General features: G+C 58.3%; 1 protein-coding gene across 9 annotated transcripts in view; it reads right to left on the reverse strand.

Annotated features, from left to right (window-relative positions):
- Nucleotides 1–6,518: 6,518 nt before the first annotated feature.
- Nucleotides 6,519–17,495, reverse strand: part of SEC31B (SEC31 homolog B, COPII component) — a 39,999-nt gene continuing 29,022 nt past the window's right edge. For 8 of the 9 annotated variants that reach the window (XM_077821143.1, XM_077821144.1, XM_077821147.1 and 5 more), the window contains 7 exons: nt 16,987–17,185; nt 16,274–16,576; nt 11,317–11,372; nt 9,794–9,940; nt 9,303–9,419; nt 8,493–8,564; nt 6,519–7,913 (listed from right to left, as the gene is read on the reverse strand). In XM_077821143.1, coding sequence (XP_077677269.1) covers nt 7,734–7,913; nt 8,493–8,564; nt 9,303–9,419; nt 9,794–9,940; nt 11,317–11,372; nt 16,274–16,576; nt 16,987–17,185 — 1,074 coding nt within the window. In that variant the 3' untranslated portion in view covers nt 6,519–7,733. The remainder of the gene's footprint in view (nt 7,914–8,492; nt 8,565–9,302; nt 9,420–9,793; nt 9,941–11,316; nt 11,373–16,273; nt 16,577–16,986; nt 17,186–17,495) is intronic. The other variant, XR_013346580.1, reaches the window with a different exon arrangement.

The following is a 17,495-nucleotide window of genomic DNA, read 5'->3' on the forward strand; positions in this document are numbered from 1 at the left end:
TGGGATGTCCGGGGACAGCCCCTCTTAAAGCAACCGTCAGGCCTTGGTGTAGGAAACCAGCTGCTGAGACGGATGATCTCACCTACTACGGTCCTGTCTCAACTCACTGTTTTGAGGAAAAGTCATTGAGAAGGTTGTGCCAATGCATCTCGGCCAATATCCGGCATTCCTGGCTGCCAGGCAAGCCGGCCGGAGACCTGGAGACTGGCGCAGTTTTGCTCACAGTGATCTCTCAGGGTGGGGCTACAGAGCAATGCGCAGTGTGACTGCAGTGCGTGTGCACGTCCCCGAGTTAGCTTTGGTGCAGCTCGCTTGAACAACACGAGCGGTGCAGCCGCCCCAGCGTGAGCAGCGACCCAGGCCAACCGCCCACGTAGGCCCGCCCCAGACGCGAGGCACGGACCCAGGCGGCTAGCGCATGCCACTGCCCGGGCTGCTGCAGCTTCGCCAGCATTGTTAGTGAGCTCGCGTGGGTGTCTCTGCGCGTGCAGGCGTCCCTCGGACTCAGTCCCATTGGGCAGCTGCCTCCCATGCCGCTGACAGCGAAGGAGAGTCAACGTGTCCAGGGGGCAGGCGGGGCTGCTCAAGTGGCTTGAACCCCTTCCTCCCCGGCCCATCCCGAAACAGCTCCAGTGGGAGGGGCTCAGCGTCGGCAGCCTGGGCCTGCTGCTCTTCAAGCCAGGCTGCCGGGCCTAGCTCCTGTCCCAGAGAAGGAGGCGAGGGGGGCAGAGCAAAGGGGACTGTGATGGGCTGGCTAGGGGAGGAGGAGGGTTCGTTCTGCTCCTGGCCCTGCCCCTGGAGCCCAGCGTGGGCGCATTTCAGAACTGGTAACACTGTCTTCGCTCATTAGGTGCCTCCTCTCAGTGGGAGGGGCCCCAGGGTGTTCTAGACTAGCCGTGGGCAGCGCTCGGCCATCACAAATGCAACCACCTCGCGACAGCAGCCCCACGAGGCATTGTCCTGGGGAGGGAACTGGAGAATATAATTTCTCAGGCACCCGGAGGGAACACTCATCCTGGCCTATAGCACCCTGCAGCGATGAGCACACGGCGGCAAGACCTTGGGCTTAGGCCCAATATGCGAGGAAGCAAGAGTGCCTCTGAGCCATGGGAGGTGGGGGGCTGTGAAGTCCCTTCTTGTCTCTCTCCTACATGCTGCAAGCAGGCAGGACCCCAGGAAGCTGTTTTCTCTCCATCAGACGGCCCCATTCACAAGAGGGGTAAACACCTCCATGTACTCCCCTCCAGTACCGTGCAGGGCCCCTACCACGCACAGGCTAACCTAATCTTCAGATATATAGCATGCTCCTCACCATGGTATCCAAATGGCTTCCACCATGCCCCTCCCCTCCTGGGGGTTGGCTGGCTCGGGGGCTGGGACTGGGGCATACAGATGGTCAGGGCCTAGGGTTACCATCTTTGAAATGCAAAAAAAACCTGGCACTCCCCTCCCCCACCAAGGCAAGCCCACCACAACCTCAACCCCCAGCCACAAGGCAACTCCACAACCCCACCTTCAGCAGCCACTGATAGTATCTAGACAGATATCATCTTCCTTTCCAAATGCAAATAGATGGGCATCATACCAAATGGACTGAAGGTGAAAAATCCATGGCTATCTACATACTGTCTAGCCAGAGAACACCCATAGATAAGATTGATAACATCGCACGTCTCCTCACTCTTGCGTGACTCAAACCCTCTCTTTCACATGTGCGGTGCGCTCGCGTGTTGGTAGGCAGCCAGCTGCTGTACGTTCAATGGTTTTGATCTGTTATCTCTTAAACGGTGGCAGTGGGAACACAGCAGCATCTTTATCTGGACACAGACGCTTTTACCATTAGCTACCCCCTGCCTTGTGGTAATAATGCAAATCTTTAGACCCATGTAACACCCCCATCCCCCCCGGGCAGATTAAATTAATTTTCTGGACACTGGCAAATCCATAAAAACAACTGGCCAGGCCGGTCAAATACCAGTCAGGTGGTAACCCTCAGTACCCAGTCATTGGTTCAAACCCACCCCAGGTCTCTGCTAGCCAAGAGTCACAAGACAAGGGTGGGTTTCAGAGCACCAGCCGTGTTAGCCTGTTAGTCTGACAAGGGTGGTCACTGGTGTAGGCCCTGGCTGGACTGGAAGCCTGGCCAGCAGACCCAGGAGAGCAGGTCCAGTTCCTGGCTCTGCCCCAGACTCCCTGTGTGACAAAGCAACCTCCCCGTGCCTCCATTTATGGCCAGCGTTATGCAGTAGGCCCTTCTGACTTGGGCCTCTCCAGAGCCCCCCCCCACACACACACACTGGGGTGTTAGCTCACAGAGTAAATGCCTTGGGCCAGCGCTTGAGCTGGTGTCAGTGGCCAGCATCCCACTCACCTCACGGAGCCCTGGCCACTGCCACCAGCTGAGCACCAGGGCCTGTGCATTTCCCATTCCAAAGCCTCAGACAATGCCCTGGATTCCTCCCAGCACCACCACTATATTTCGACCTCCTTCCCAGCCCCGCTTAGACGCAGGGCCCCTGCCCGCTTTGCCGAAGTGTCATTGCTCTGCATTAGCAGCCTCTGCTCCCACCCCCCTCTCCTCAGCAGGTGAGCTCTCCCAGCCCCTGTGGGGATGGCCACACAGCCCGCGGCAGCCAGGCCCCGAGCCTGGGGCGATGGACTCGGGCTGCCATGCTGTGCCGACCTCGCGGCTCAGGCTCTCAGGCCTGTGGGAGGGTGGGGAGCCAGGGCCTGAGCACCTGGCAGCAGCATCTCCCCAGCAAGATTTAGCGCAGGAATCCGACCCCACAAGCCCGAGTCTGGGGCCGGAGGCTTACTGCTGCATGCTGCGTAGGTGCACCCGAAGGAGCTGGAGGGTTCAAGACTAGCCCAAGGGTCTGCAAGCCCCAGAGGGCTGCTTTCCCCCCTCCTGGCCGGAACTCTCTCTACATTTCCTCCGCTGCTCCGCCAGCGAAGGGAGAACGGGGAGCCGCGAGAGCTGCTACGCGCCCCCCTCCCCGCTTGCCTTGGAATGCACCAAGGCCAAGTCCACAGGGAACCGGACCCCTCTTTCACTGGCCGTATTATTCCCCACACAATTGGTGCCTCCAGGCTCTGGCCTTCCCCAGCGACTGCCATTCAGCACAGTGACACCTGTTGGCGAGGGGCAGCCCCATCTCCCCCTCCCCACCAAGGCCGAGCAGGCGGCCTGCTGGGAGCGCCACAGCCGGGGGGTCCAGCCCCCTCCGCCTGCCCCTTTCTGTGGAACGAAACACCAGCCCAGCAGCTGCACAGGGCACTGACCCACGCAGCAGGCCTGGGGCGAGTCGGGCACAAGAAGCCCCAGCGGCAAAGGCAGCAGGCCATTGTGCCGCAGTATTGGATGCTTCCCCGTATTCATTGCGTTTTAATGAAGGTGCATTCCTTCGAGGAGAAATATTTACATTCGGCTTCCCAGGTGGTCACCTCTGCCCAGATGACACACAAACAGCTGCCTTCCAGGCCCAACCTCTTAACGGACAGGCACAGACGGGAACCAAATGCTAATAACTCCCCAAGCCAGCCCCTTTCCCCTCCCTTGCCCGGAGTCAATGGAAACCCCATTTCACATGCTAATCCCTGCCGTTCTCCACACAACACCTTTTCCGAAAGTGTTTGGGAAAAGTCCTTGTGGGGCGTTTTCAACTCCCCGCCGCTCGGATTCCTTCTTGTCTTAGGCCGCGGCCTCTGTGTGGGTCTCTCACTCCAGCCGAGCTGCTTACAAAAAATTTAAACAAAGACTTTGGAGTTCATCAGCCTCCCACTGAAATTCACAGCTGCTGAACAAACTAATCCCCTCTCCAGGCCTTTCTTCCTTTCAATGGGTTCTTGGCTTCAAAGACACTTTGGGAAAGGACTTTGCAAGGACTCACACTGCTCCTTCAATAGAAGTTAGTGCAAGTATTATCCTGCAAGCAAGTGGCTTTACAAACAAATACTGCCTAACAATCTCGCCTCCACCGTGCACATACACACAACCCTCGCCTGCAGACATGATGTGATCTACAGCGGGATTAGCATGTTCTGGGCCTTCGGGGCTCACATGCGGCCCCCTACTCTTTGGGAAGGCAGGCGCCCTTCTTTCAGAGTGGAACGCGCGCTCCCTGTGCCGGGACGCTGCGGTACAGCCAGTGGTGTGGGCGCCCACAGGTGGAGACGTGCAGCCAGGCAGCTGTAAACCCTTGGCCCTCACTACACCATCAGCCAACACCAGGCCAAGGGGAAGACCGTAATGGAAACAGTTTAGTAGAGGCAGTGTGGCCCAGGGGCTAGAACACTAGACTTGGACTCTAAAAAACCCGGGTTCTATTACTCGCCTGCTGGGTGATCTTGGGCAAATCACTTTGCCTCACTTTCCCCATCTGTAAACAGAGATAATGATGAAAATGCCTTGAGCGCTCCACCTGGAAAGAGCCAGGTATTACATTATTAGCACAAACATGGCTACCCTGACTTAGAAGGAAAGGCACTAAGTGCTGTGACCAGCCTGCAAACGCTTGGAGGGAGGGAGTAAGTTCATGGGAGATTTGGCCTTTACTCTAGGATCTATGGGAAGAAGGGAAAAATTAAGCTTAATATTGGGGGAATCCCTGACAACAAGGGGTGCTGGGCTGTGGAAGAGCTGCTCCAGGGAAGACCATCACTGAAGCCCCATTGTCAGACTGCTCAGAGAGCCTTAGGAAGGGGCCTGGAGGGAATGCCCCATGGTGGCTCCAGGGGACGGCTGGACGGGCCAGGCCATCACTTTTCACAGCTGGGCAGGTCCCAGGATCCAGTATGTGTAGTTCAGGCCTTTGTGCTCACTTTTCCACTGGCTTGTTTAATGCCTGGGGGAGCCAAGTTGGGAGCTGAATTATTATTTGCATGAAATTAGAGCTAGAAGCACCAACTGAGATATGGCCCCATCTTGTTCTGGTCTTCACACACACAATGGGAGGGGGGGCCTGCTCCAAAGAGCGTCCAGGCTCACTGGCTGAACCAGCCAAAGGCTGGGGAAAAAAAAGGCTTATTCTGGCTCTTTTAGGGATGGGGAATCAGAGACACATGGGATTAAATGACTTGCCCAGGGTCACACACAGCCTCTGTGACAGCCAGGCATGGAACCTAGCTCCCCTGGGTGCCAGTCCACTGCCTTACGGTACAGTGCTTTTCTCTGTTGTTAGCGGGATGAGAGCGTGGGTTACGTCAGCCCCCAAATAGCATTAAAAAAGCCCAGTAAAATGGAAATGCAGATTGCAAACTATTCCCGCCCTTTCTCCACCGACTGCTCCTTTCAGCTTTGGTTAGCGCCCAGCGGCACAGGAATCCACAGCCCTTGTGCCAGCCAGCCTGAGGTGCCTGAAGTGGTTCAGTGCCTTGCAATTCTGTGAAACCCACATGCAAAGTGAATGTGAAGAGCAAAAACCAGTTTTGCAGTAAGAATAGCCTCAGCCGTCCACGTGCGTGCGTGCGCACACCCACACACACACGCAAACTCTCTCAAGTAAAAGACCCAGGGCTGAGGTTGAGCACCCATGACTCTGCTGCTCAGGATCAATATGCCGAATCTAGTTCCCGAAATAGGAGACTCAGCTAAAGTGGTCAGGAGGACAAAGATGGTTCTGCTGCCTGCAGGCCGGGCGTATGATTCTGCAGGTGGGTGGAAGTAGGAAAGCCAGCTGGCGAGTCTGACCCAGCGCATAGTATAGCCAAGCTTTGGTTCGAGGGCTTAGTAGCGCCCAGGAAGGAGAAGCCAGGTTGCTAGCATGACTCAAACTCAAAATACTGAGGGAAACTAAAGCAGGGCTGTAAGATGAGAGACTGGTGTTGGTGAGGAATCCACTGAATGGGAGGGTTATTTTGCAGCATGAAAATAAGTGCCATGAAACATCCTGCCCCAGCACCCTTCTGCCCAAGTGCCCAGTGGATAAGCCCTCCCTCGTGGGACACGGGAGCAGGGTCAAAACCCCACTCTGCCTGATTGGGAGCAGAAACTTGTGCTTGAGCCTACTGCCGTGGAGACAAGGGGCCAGATCCTCGGCTGGTGTGACCTGGTGCAGCCCCACCGACACCTGTGAAGCAATGCTGAGGATCTCATACACAAGCTCAAAGCTTGCACAGTAATATACCTGGTGGTGCTCACTAGTGCAAAACCCCAAAGATCACTCTCTGCCCCAAACCAGCCCAGGCCCCCCAGCCTGGTGAGGACAGATGGTTTAATACTGGAGGAGAGCACTCAGGGGACATGTGTTGTCTCTGTGCTACAACTCTAAGTGGTTTGTAACCAAGGCAGCCCGGGCTCCCAGCATGCCTGAGAAAACGCTGAAGCACAAACCCACAAGGGAAGCATCCAGTTTGCAGCAGTGCCCCAAACCAACAGCCAGCTGCAGAGCCAGGCTCTGCCCTTTGCCCCTGAAGGCAGAGATGACCCTCAAGCCCTGTTGAGACTGGCAGCTTCCCCAAAGGGATCTCTCTTCATAAGCAGCTGGGGGGGGGGGGGAAAGAGACCCAGAGCCAAGGAATGAAATGCCAATTTCACAAAAAGCAGCTTTATTGAGGCACTTTGTGCTGACACAGCGAGGGAGAGAGACCCCCCCACCCCCGAGGGTCCCGGCAGAGCACCCCGATTCAGCAGGGGTGCTCCCGATCCAACTGGTGGGAGGGAGAGGCTGCCCCTGCACTGGATAGCAGGGGTGTCAAACAGCATGGAACGTCACAGCGCAAGGGGAGGGCTTCACCAGCAGGGGGCTGGGCAGCGCGAGAGCTACATGTCCCTGAAATACCCTGTGCCCCCAAGAGCCAACCCCATGGCCCCATCACCGCTCGGGTTCACTAGAGCCAACGCCAGCTGAATGCCAAGCCAGGGCTCAGCACGGCCTCCGGCTCAGACAGCACCATTCCCTGCAGCAAGGGCCCTCCCTTTGCTGTGCCAATGGGCCTTGCAGGATGAAGGGGATGTGTCCCAGACTTGGCTGGGAGGGACCCACTGTGCCCCCAGCTTTGGGGCCCCTCCCCATCTAGGGTGAAGTGTTCAGAGCTGGCTAGGGGATTAGCACATCTCCCACGTGTCAAAATCCCCTAGCCAGCTCTGAAATCCCAGCCTAGGGGCTTTCACAAAATACTGGCTGGCAGCAGGACAGGTGCTCATGTGAGGCTGGGGGCCAGTCAGTGCAGCTTTCCGAACAAACACTGCATGCTGCGAGGGAGCCCAGAGAGTCACCCGGCGCTCCCCACGAGGAGCAGGGGAGCCAGAGAGCACCGGGGCAGGACGCGGAAGGGGTCAGGTGTGGAGAGAGGCGCTCAAAGGGCACAGTGGGGGTGGGTAAGGAAAAGGCAGCCAGGTGCAGGGTGCTGAGGAGAAGGCAGTTGAAGAGCAGAGGCCAGCACGCGCCCCTGCTGAACCATCGGCCTAGAGGGCGAGGGGGCATGGAGAGGGCCAAGGGGGCCAGCCTCAGTTTGAAAACGGCCAAGTCTCCTCTCATCTGTGTATGGGCCGGGGATGGAGCAGACACACAGCTGCTCTGGGCGGATCTCAGTGCAACCTGGCCGGCCATTCAAACACTGACAAGCCATGGGAAGGAAAGAGTCGTTCCCCCATGGGCTCTCTCCAGGGGGACGGGGCTGGCCTGGCTCCCACACGCTGCTCCGGAGCTGGAGGGAGCCTGCAGCGCAGCGCTCGGATTCGCCATCCCGCTCGGTCTCCACGGCGACGGTGCCCCCCGCCTCCGCACCAGGCGCTAGACGTTCAGCTTGCTGGCGACGGTCATGAGGACTTTCAGGATGGGCATGAAGCCAGACACCTCACTGAAGCTGCTGCTGCCCACCACCTGGGTGTGGACCAGCAGGCCCTGCTGGTAGCTGCGGGCCTCCATGCAGCGAGCCATCTCGTGCAGCCCCATCAGGATGTGAGGGGAGAGCTGCGGGAAGGAGCACTGCTGCCTCAGCCTCACGCTGTACCCGTAAGCCCCCCACGCCAGCCACGCACCAGATGGGCACCTATAGCTGGGGTAGGCATTGCTCAGTGACGGGGCCTGAAGGGCCATCCCCACCCCTCAGCCTCACCACGGCCCTTGGGACCCGCTCCCTGCTCCTCTCTGGTGGATCAAGCTACCCAGTCCCAGCCTTAAGCCAAGACCCTGCTGAGTCACCTGTCAGGGAGTTTGCTTCCTGCCCAAGGGGAGGAGAGAGGCCAGTGGCCTCTGACTGGTCAGTGGCTGTCTGACATACACACGAGGAGTCTCTCCTGATGCTGTAACAGCAGCACGTTGCACCGCGCCCCAGCCACACGGCTCCTGCACCCCACGCTGGCCAGAGTTGGCGCCGCTGTGGGGGCGCTGGGGAAGAAGGGGAGCTCAGCTGGTTTGAGGGATGGGGTGAAGGAGTTAAAGGTCACTGATCTCTAGAGGGCCACGCAGAGAGCACAGCTCTTTGCAAAGGGGGCCAAGGATGGGCACGCAGGAGGGCGCTGGAGCCAGCGGAGGGGTTTGCACACTTACGGCCTGCTCCCGGAGCTTCTCGTACAAGCACTCCAGCCGCTGCGCTGCATCCTCCAGTTTCCTTTTGGTTTTCTGAAGTGAAGAGAAATCCTCACCACGGGCTCTGCCAGGGGCGAACCTTCCATGCCACATCTGCTCCCACCTCCTCCCAGGCTGCTCTGCAAACAGCTGCACCCCTGGCTCAGCTTGAAACAGTCCTGGCATGGACCGTAACAAGCACCGCCACAGCACTCCCTGGCTGTGCCCCATGGGAAACATCCCCCCACTGCACCTGCCAACAATGCTGTGCCTGCGATGCCCCTGGCCCATTCCACCCTCTCCAGAGATGCAGCCCAGACCGCCGCACTGCAAGCCCTGAGCAACCACCCTGTTCCACAGCACGCAGGCCACAGCAGCTGCTCGAGAAACAGTCCGGCGGGCCTGACGGCAAGGCTGGACAGGGGCAGCCTCTGCCCGGCTGCTCCCAGCAATATCCTGCCCTGGCCTCACTTCTCCCCCTGCCCATCCCCATCCCTTCTAGAGACCCGTGGGGAGACAGACAAGCCCCTGGGAAGGGCCTGTGTGGCAGAGGCTCAGCAGGGGCGGAAGTATCCGCTCTGCAGGAAAGGAGAAGGGCATAGAAAGACTGTAGAGCATGGGGGGGTGGGGGGGAGTGAAGAGGAAATCCCCTGGTAAGAGAAGCAGCACCAGTGGATGGGGTGAGGCAGGGAGAGAAGTCAGTGGCTGAGCTGGGACAAGACCCCAGTCCTGGCCCTGTGCTTTAGCTATGAGATCAACCCGGGAGGAAGAGCAGCTGCAAAGGCAACTCACGGGATCGGTGGCGACGGCACTGCAGCGCTGCACCAGCCCTTCGAAGGTGGTCTTCAGCCCCTGGTGCTCCGGGGGCAGCTCCTTCCTCTCGATTCTCTCTGTGGGCAGCTGGGGAAACTGACACCAAACGAAAAGCAGCCAACGGCAGCGTGCTGAGCCCAGGGCAGGTGAACTCCACACCCCATAGCTCACTCCCCTGCCACTGTGGGGAACACATGGCTGCACTTGCAGCTTGTTCCCCTACAGCCTGCAGCCCTCTGGGGTCCTCTTGACTTGCTTACGCAGCATGGCTCACTCCCTCCTCCCCTGCCCTGCCCGAACGCGGTCATTTCCTACAAGGCTCAGGGAGCGGTCCCTGGGGTCCTGGCCATGCTACGGTGGGGAAGAGACAGATCCAAGCCCCAGTGTCACCAAACGATAAAGCTCTTACAAGCCAGCTTGCTCCTCACACCTGCGAGGAGTCTGGGGTGTGAGTGATGCCCCTGGGTTACCTGCATGCTGCCTTCTTTGGGTGCTCCCGGGGGTGCCTGGCCACGTTCCTGGGATCTGGGAACCTGAGGCAGCAGGGCCCGTGGCTCTGTAGGGAGGCTCATTACTGGAGCTGTGATTGGAGCTGGAGGGGTGAACTTCTCTGACAACTACCAGGGAACAGAAAACAGCAAAAGAGGACTCAGTGCTGCCACTGAACGACTTCAGAGAACCGGGGGGTTGCCTGCACTTTCCCAGGCCAAATTCATCATCTTTGCTAGCTCAAGAGCCTGGGAATCTGCAGAGCAATCCCAAATGAGGAAACAATGTGCACCTCTCTCTAAACCCCGAGGGCCCTCAGAATGAGAGCGGGAGGCCCCCAATGCCCAGCCGGTGACCAGGGCTGCACGGAGAAACCCCTTGGGCTCTCTGAAATCGTTCAGACGGATGTGCCGCAGCAGGCACCGCTGCTCCCCAGAAAGCCGACTCGGCTCTGCCGCGGCACGAGTCATGAATGCTGAGATTAGCCGCACAGAGCGCCAAGCCTCAGGGAAAATCCCAGGACCTGGGGTGGTGGGGGAGCGTCTCCTGTAGACACTTCACCCCACCCCCGGAAAGCCAGGGAGTCAGGACAGATTCGCTCCAACCAGGCTAGATCAAAAGGAGATGGCTTTAACGAGAGGCTAATCCTGTTGTAGTGAGCACAGCCTGAAGCAGGTTCCCAGCCAAGCTGCCAGAAAGCTCCCGGCATCTGCTCAGCACAAAAGGGGCGGGGGGTGGGGGGGGAGTGTGCCAGAGGGCTGCTTATTGCACCAGCCAGCAGGAGGCAGCGATGGAAATGGTGTAGGAGCATTTGCTGTGGGGGATCTCAGCTCACAGATCCCGCTGAAGGAGTCACTGCAAGGGCCACTTGGCTGTGGGAGAGCTCACAGCAACTCCAGCCAAAGGTCTCCCGCAGAAGGCAGTAAACCGCACTGGTGACTGGGAGCTCAAGGTTACTCCAACAGGAGGTGCTGTAGGGGTGGTGCCGGGGCACAGCCAAGCACCATGTTTAAATCTGGTGGTGCTAGCAGGCTTCTAGCCTGGTTTCTCTCGTGGCTGCAGAGGGAGGGGCTTTGGTCTGAAAGCTGTGTTTTAGCGACAGCGCCATTCTCAGGAGAAGATCCTGGCTCCCACCGAGGCGGGAGACCGCGCTAGCAGCCTCCACCTTTCCACCCAGGTGCCGTAGCAGAGTGGCACTCACAGCAGGGAGAGGGCCAGCAGAGAGGATGGTGTTCGAGGTGCCATTGTAGGGAAATGCACACTGCAAAAACACTTGTCCTGGGAAGCCAAGCGAAGACGGCTGGCACCCTGGCAGAGGAACTATGCGGGCAGCTGGGAGACCTGGGTCATTCACTGCATGACCTCAAGCAAATCAATTATGTCTCTGCTCCCCTATTTGCCAAGTGGGGACGGCGATAGTGACACAGGGACGTGGAGAGGGGCCATTCATTCATTCTGCGCTCCCTGGAGGTACAGTGAGGCAGATGCTTTGGCCAAGGCTTACCTTTTTTTTCTGAAGGCCTCCCCTGAGAGCAGAGGGATCGTTCCAAGATTCCTGACCTGTGGGGACAAAGAGCAAGACACAGGCATGAGACTAGATGAGAACTCCAAAGTGGTGGGGTTCAATCTCTTACTGCTCTGTAAGTGGAAGGGCCTGGGCCTAGACCCACCTCCCCTTTCAACCCCCATTGTTTGGGTTGCAGAACATTTCGTGGAAAGGCTTTGTGGTCAACTTTGGGTCCACAGGCCACAGTCTGAGATCCCCTGCTCCCCCCAGAGGAGTCCCTTAATTCTGGCTTCAGGCACTGGAGCACATGTGTGGGCTGTGGATTGTTTCCATGCTATGTCTCATGCCACTGGCGCAAGAAAAGCACTTCATAGACTCTCAGGGTTGGAAGGGACCTCAAGAGGTCATCTAGTCCAACCCCCTGCTCAAAGCAGGACCAGTCCCCAATGTTTGCCCCAGATCCCTAAATGGCTCCCTCAAGGATTGAACTCACAACCCTGGGTTTAGCAGGCCAATGCTCAAACCACTGAGCTATCCCTCCCCCCACTTCAACTGTCCGCAGCTTCCAAATCTCTACCCTGGCTTCAAACTTCTACCGCCAAGACTGAACCAACATGTGTGCAGTGTTCAAGGGCTCCAAGGTCCAGAGCCAAGTTCCAGGCTTCCCACAAAACCAGAACATGGCCTGTGCAGTACCGGGGACACAGCTCCATGCTGTGGGTGACAGCGACAGCAAAAGGAACACCACACAGGGGCAGTCCAGAGCACTGGCAGAAATGTGGGCAGGTGGGGGAAGAGAGATTTTCCTTTTCCGATAGCAGGCTCGGAACCAGCCCTTGGGAAAGTTTACCCATTCCCACCCGCAGTGTAGATTTCACCTCAGTAGTACATTCCTGGGGCAGTCTCTCTTGATTAGTGATTGTACAGTAGCTATCTGGAGGGGGGCCAGAGAACTGACTGGAGCCCTTCAGCATTACAAGCCAAATAGCCCTCCTACTAAGAGAAGAGCTGGTGTGGGTACAGCCTCGTTTTAAGGCACAATATCGAAGGAGTCAGCGGAGTTAGAAATAAACGACAGCTTAGTAAATCACCCCAATCCTTATCTGCTCACAGGAGGTGGCTTGTTAATCACTTGGGAAAGATGCAAAGGTACTTAGTGCATTGAATGATTATTAGAATACTTCTGCAGCCATTCCTCCCGGCGGGTTTCAGGGATCACTCTCGGAGGAGTTCGGCTCAGTAGCTTAATTAAGTCTGCAATTATTTCTAGCTCTGGTGATTCCTAAGAGACCGTGTCTTAAAATGCTGCCATGCCCACAAGGACACTTGAAGCTAGCACATTCTGGCACTGCTCCAGGGCTTTAGACCAACCCGATTCTCAGCCCTTGCATGAACTCTGCTTTACCCAGAAGCCTTTTACTTCACTCTGGGCAACTTACAGTCAGCATCAGGCTCTTCTGGGTGCACCCTGACCACCTTGTTTCCTGCGGTCTTGGGAACACTAACCCTGCCCAGGACGGGTCCAGGGATTCTCCTTTGCCATGAGCAGACCCCCTCCAACAGGTTTGCAGCCCTCCCCCTGTTGCTGAGGAGCTCTGAGAGCAATGGAGATTTCTCCAAACGACAGTCTGGCGCTCTCTAAATCTAGTTCGGCCACCCTTCACTAGCCTAGGAATCGCTGGGTGAAACACTACCGCCAGTGTGACGCAGTAGCTCAGGCAGGATGATCCGACTGGGGTCTTCGGGCCCTAAAATGGGAGGGGGAAGCCATGGGGCAGCGACTCCAGAAATCAGGAACACACTCTCCGGAAAGCGTATTTGTATGCTATCTGTGTACACCCCAGCCCCATTAGCACTAACCATCTGTGCCCTGAGATACGAGACCTCGCACACTTCATCCTCAGCCCAAATCCTGGGGCTTTCAGCCTGCGGATCTCAAATGGCCCAACGCCAAGCTTGGTGTTCCTATTTGTGCGGAGCCCCAGGGCTGTTTGTGCCTCTGTCGCAGGGACAGTAGTGGGGACTCTTTGTTCCTGCAGTTCTGCCCTACATACTGTACTGGCCATTGCACAAGAGCCCAATGCCCAGGCAGGCAAAGCCTCCCACTGCTAAGCTCCAGAGACTGGCCCAAGGGATTCTGGGCCCGCAGCCCCCTCTGTGCAGATGGCTCCTGCGGTCACCTAGCATTACACTCACTAGGGATGACTGGACAAGACCCCCTCCCCACAGCAAGAGCCGCAAAACAATGCCCAGGAATGCAGCAGGGGCTGATGGCTTCACAGCAGATTGTACCCAGGAACAGCGACAGGCATGGGACTGGGACTTAGACCTACCATCACCCCCCGGCCATAGGCACCGACTCCGGGGTGCTCCAGGGCTGGAGCACCCACAGGGAAAGATTAGTGGGTGCTCTGCACTCACCGGCAGGCAAGCTCCCCGCCCCGCCTCACCTTCTCCCCTGAGCGCACCGTGTCCCCGCTCCTCAGCCTACCTCCCAGCACTTGCCGCCGCCAAACAGCTGTAGCAAGCTCCAGGAGGGATGGAGGAGGAGCGGGAACATGGCGCATCCAGGGGAAGAGGCAGGGCTGGGGGGCAGGGGATTTGGGAAAGGAGTCAGAATAGGGGCAGGGAGGGGGCAGAGATTTTGGGGAAGGGGTTGGAGTGGGGGCAGGAAGGGGGTGGAATCAGGGCAGGGTTGGAGTCAGGGCGGGGCCAGGGGCAAAGGGAGGTCGAGCACCCAGTGGTGCCAGTAGAAGTTGGCGCCTATGCCCCCAGCCCAGTTCTCACTCCTGTCTGCTGCTGGAGGGTGGGGAGCTGGCAAGCAGCTTTAAACTGGCTTTCAAATTCCCCTGGGAAACCAGCCCATCCATGCCTCCCTGACAGCCCTACCCACAGCAGAGACCTGCCTCCCCAGCACACCTGGGAAGAGCCTCGGGGAGCCTGAGATGCATAGTGCTGGGCTGGAAGGAAGATGAGGGGTGGTATCTGCTGTCAGCTGTGCAGGAGGACGAGGAGCTGCTCCCCAGCCCAGCTGACACCAGGGTGGGGAGATGAGAGAGACAGAGGGGTCATGCTCCAATCCCTCCAGGGCTGGGTGGGAAGCCGTAGAGGGGCTGGAGGCCAAGAGCCCCTCTTTACATTCCTGGGCTCCAATTGCATTAGGTCTGCAGCATCTTAATTACATCTGCACTTCCCACAAACGCATGCCGGGCACTCCCAGCCGGCCCCTCGGTGCGGCTTTCCAGTGCCAAGCCGCAATGCTGACACCTAGGTTCCTGCACAGCCACTGGTACAACTGCCCAGGCATGCGAGGCAGACGCCGCACTGCGAGGGGGCACGCGCGCGTGCAATCTCATCATCTCACTGGAAGCAGCGGGACCACCTCCCCCCACACAGAGGTAGGGGGCTGCTCTTCGTACTGCCTGCAGGATCTGGGTGGGGATCTAGCCAGGGGAAGACACCTGAAAATCAAGGCAGGTTTTGGAGTCAGAGTCACCACCAAGCTTCTAGTTCATCAGTAACATCCCAACAGCACCCAGTGACCATTTCGGAAGGTTTGGTCCATCCTGAGCTAAGGGGGCAAGAATCTAGCCGCTTACCCTAGAACTTTTCCCTTTCAGCTGAGGCTGGATGCCAGGTTAGGGGATCCAAGGAACCCCTCCTTCAGCGGCAGGGTGAATTTGGTTCTGAGGAGCAGTGCTGGATTGACAGCTCTTGGAGGCCACGCTCCTGGCTCTAGCTCAACACAAGATACAGCTCAGGCACAAACACTGCAGCCTTCCCCTGGGCTCCAACAACGTGTTGCAGTCATGTCCTGCAGGGACTACCCCCAGGATGGTCTCCATGACCTTCATTCATCAGCCTCTCCTCTGAGGCTGCAACCCAGTATGATGGTGTCACAGGCAATGCAAACATCTGTCCACCAGGGACCAGTCAAAGACCACCAGCTCGTTTCTCCTGGGCCAGCAGGTGGCAATGACTTCACATCACTCTCCAGCTGGGCTGGATTCAAACCAGCCACCTGGTGGGAAACAGCTCCATCCATAGGTGCCGACTCCGTGGGTGCTCCGGGGCTGGAGCACTCACGGGGAAAAATTGGTGGGTGCTCTGCACCCACTGGCAGCTTCCCACCCCGCCCTGCCCCTGCTCACCTCCGCCTCCTCCCCTGAGCGCACCGCTGGGTCCTGCTTCTCCCCCCTCCCTCCCAGTGCTTGCGCTGCAAAACACCTGTTATGCACGGCAAGCCTGGGAGGGAGGGGGGAGTAGGGGGAACGAGGCAGAGCTGGAGCGGGGATTTGGAGAGGGATCCAATGGGGCAGGAAGGGGCGGAGTTGGGGCGAGAGCACCCACCAGCACCGACAAAAGTTGGTGCCTGTGGTTCCAGCACCAGAACCCACGAACAACCCTCAAGGCCCAGGATAGTCTGAAACAAGTGGAGAGCCCCTTGGAAATGGGGAGCGAGGGGAAGCTGGAGTGCCGCAGAAGGAAGCATTTTATCCCACAGCCAGGTGAGCGAGGATCTCTTCCTTGGAGAGAGAACCCACCACTCCCAGCACTCCTAAGGCACCCATCGTCCTGATTAGCTAAGCAGGGATGCCAGTGGAGAGATGACCCCTCACCAGGGTCGGAGCATGAGTGCGGAGTGTCCCCATGGAAATGCAGCTGCCACTGAAGCAGTGGTTTCCCCAGCGCACACTGGGACCGTGCCGGGCCAGCTCCTCCCAAGGTTGTGGGGAGCAGGATGGAAACGCGGAGGAGCCTGAGTGAGTCGGTCTTCTTAACAGTGTTTCACCAGAACTGGGGGGCTCAGCACTTCAGCGACCCCAGCCCTAATGCCACGAGTTCTCTTAGCCCATTCAGGGAGCTCCAGCTGCCAACTTCCTGGTACAACAGACCCTCGTTACCAGATCCCATGTGGGATGGGCATGGACGAAGACACACAAACTATACTCACCGGTGGGAGGGGGAGGGATGCTAGGAGCTCCAGGGCCCCCCTGAGGGTAGCCCACACCCGGGGGGCAGCTGAAAGGAGCTGAAGGGAAAAGCATAGGGGACTGCCCCGCCATGGGGAGAGGACAGGCTGCAGCAGGACGCTGTGCAGGGACCGAGGCTGGAGGGAAGAAGGTTGATCCTGGTGGTGGAATGCCAGGGCGTGCAACAGGGCCAGGCTGTCCTGAAATAGGAGGCTGATTGGGAAAGGCAGCTGGTCCAGTGAATCTGGCTCCTGGCAGGCTCAATGGTGGAGGCTGGGACAATGCTGAAACCAAGGAGAACAGCGTCAGCTGGCGGCCCCTCTCCTACCAGGAGGAGGGTGTTTCCCATGCCCTCCCTCCCGCTTTGGCAAGCGCCCTCCTCTCCCAAGCTATGCCCTCAGAAACATGCCCGGCCTTCTCCCACATGCCCATCCTCAAGCCTCATCCCACCCCGCAGCTTACCGGAGGCCTCTCCCTGGGCTCCTGACCGAGCCAGGAGCACATGGCCAAGCTGCAGCGAGGTCTGTGGGATTGGCAGTGCACGGGAACTCAGAGCAGCCTGCTCCCCAGCCAAGCTGCAAGCACTATGGCATGTACAGAACAGAGTCTGACATGGGCCCAAAGTGCACACCTGCCGCTCCCTGCCCTGATGGACACAATGGCTTTATAGGCTGTGCCTCTGGTGCATTCTCACCTGGCCCTGGAACCGTAGCTGGTGCTAAGCCAGAGGTGTACTGGCTGTAAGGGGGCTGGCCTCCTGCTCTGGAGTACATACTGGTAGGGGGGGCAGTGCTGGCCTGAGGAGGAGCCATGGGCACTGGCTGAGGCGTGAAGAGTGAAGGCACTGAAGACTGAACTGACCCTGGAAGGGTGAAGGATGGCTGGTACATGGGCTGTAAAGGAAACAGAGACACTGCGGTGAGCCCCACCTGGCAGTCCCGCTTGAACAAGAGCTGTGGCCACTGCGGGCGCTGCCCCAGCTCTCTTGTGACTAGTGGCTAGTCACTAGCCTCTCCTGCCCAAAAAGGGCACACTGGAGACTCCAACAATGGCTGCCCTGCTCAGCCTGGTCGGGCAGCAGGCACTTGGCTTGGCTCCACTTTGCCAGCGCCGCGGCTGCTGGCCGTACCAGTGCAGGGCTTGGCTGCTTTCTTTCCCCATCAGAAGGCCCAGCTCTGCAATGGCACCACGCACTCATCCTTT

This window comes from Eretmochelys imbricata, chromosome 7 (genome assembly GCF_965152235.1).
Source record: "Eretmochelys imbricata isolate rEreImb1 chromosome 7, rEreImb1.hap1, whole genome shotgun sequence".
Classification (NCBI taxonomy): Eukaryota; Metazoa; Chordata; order Testudines; family Cheloniidae; genus Eretmochelys; species Eretmochelys imbricata.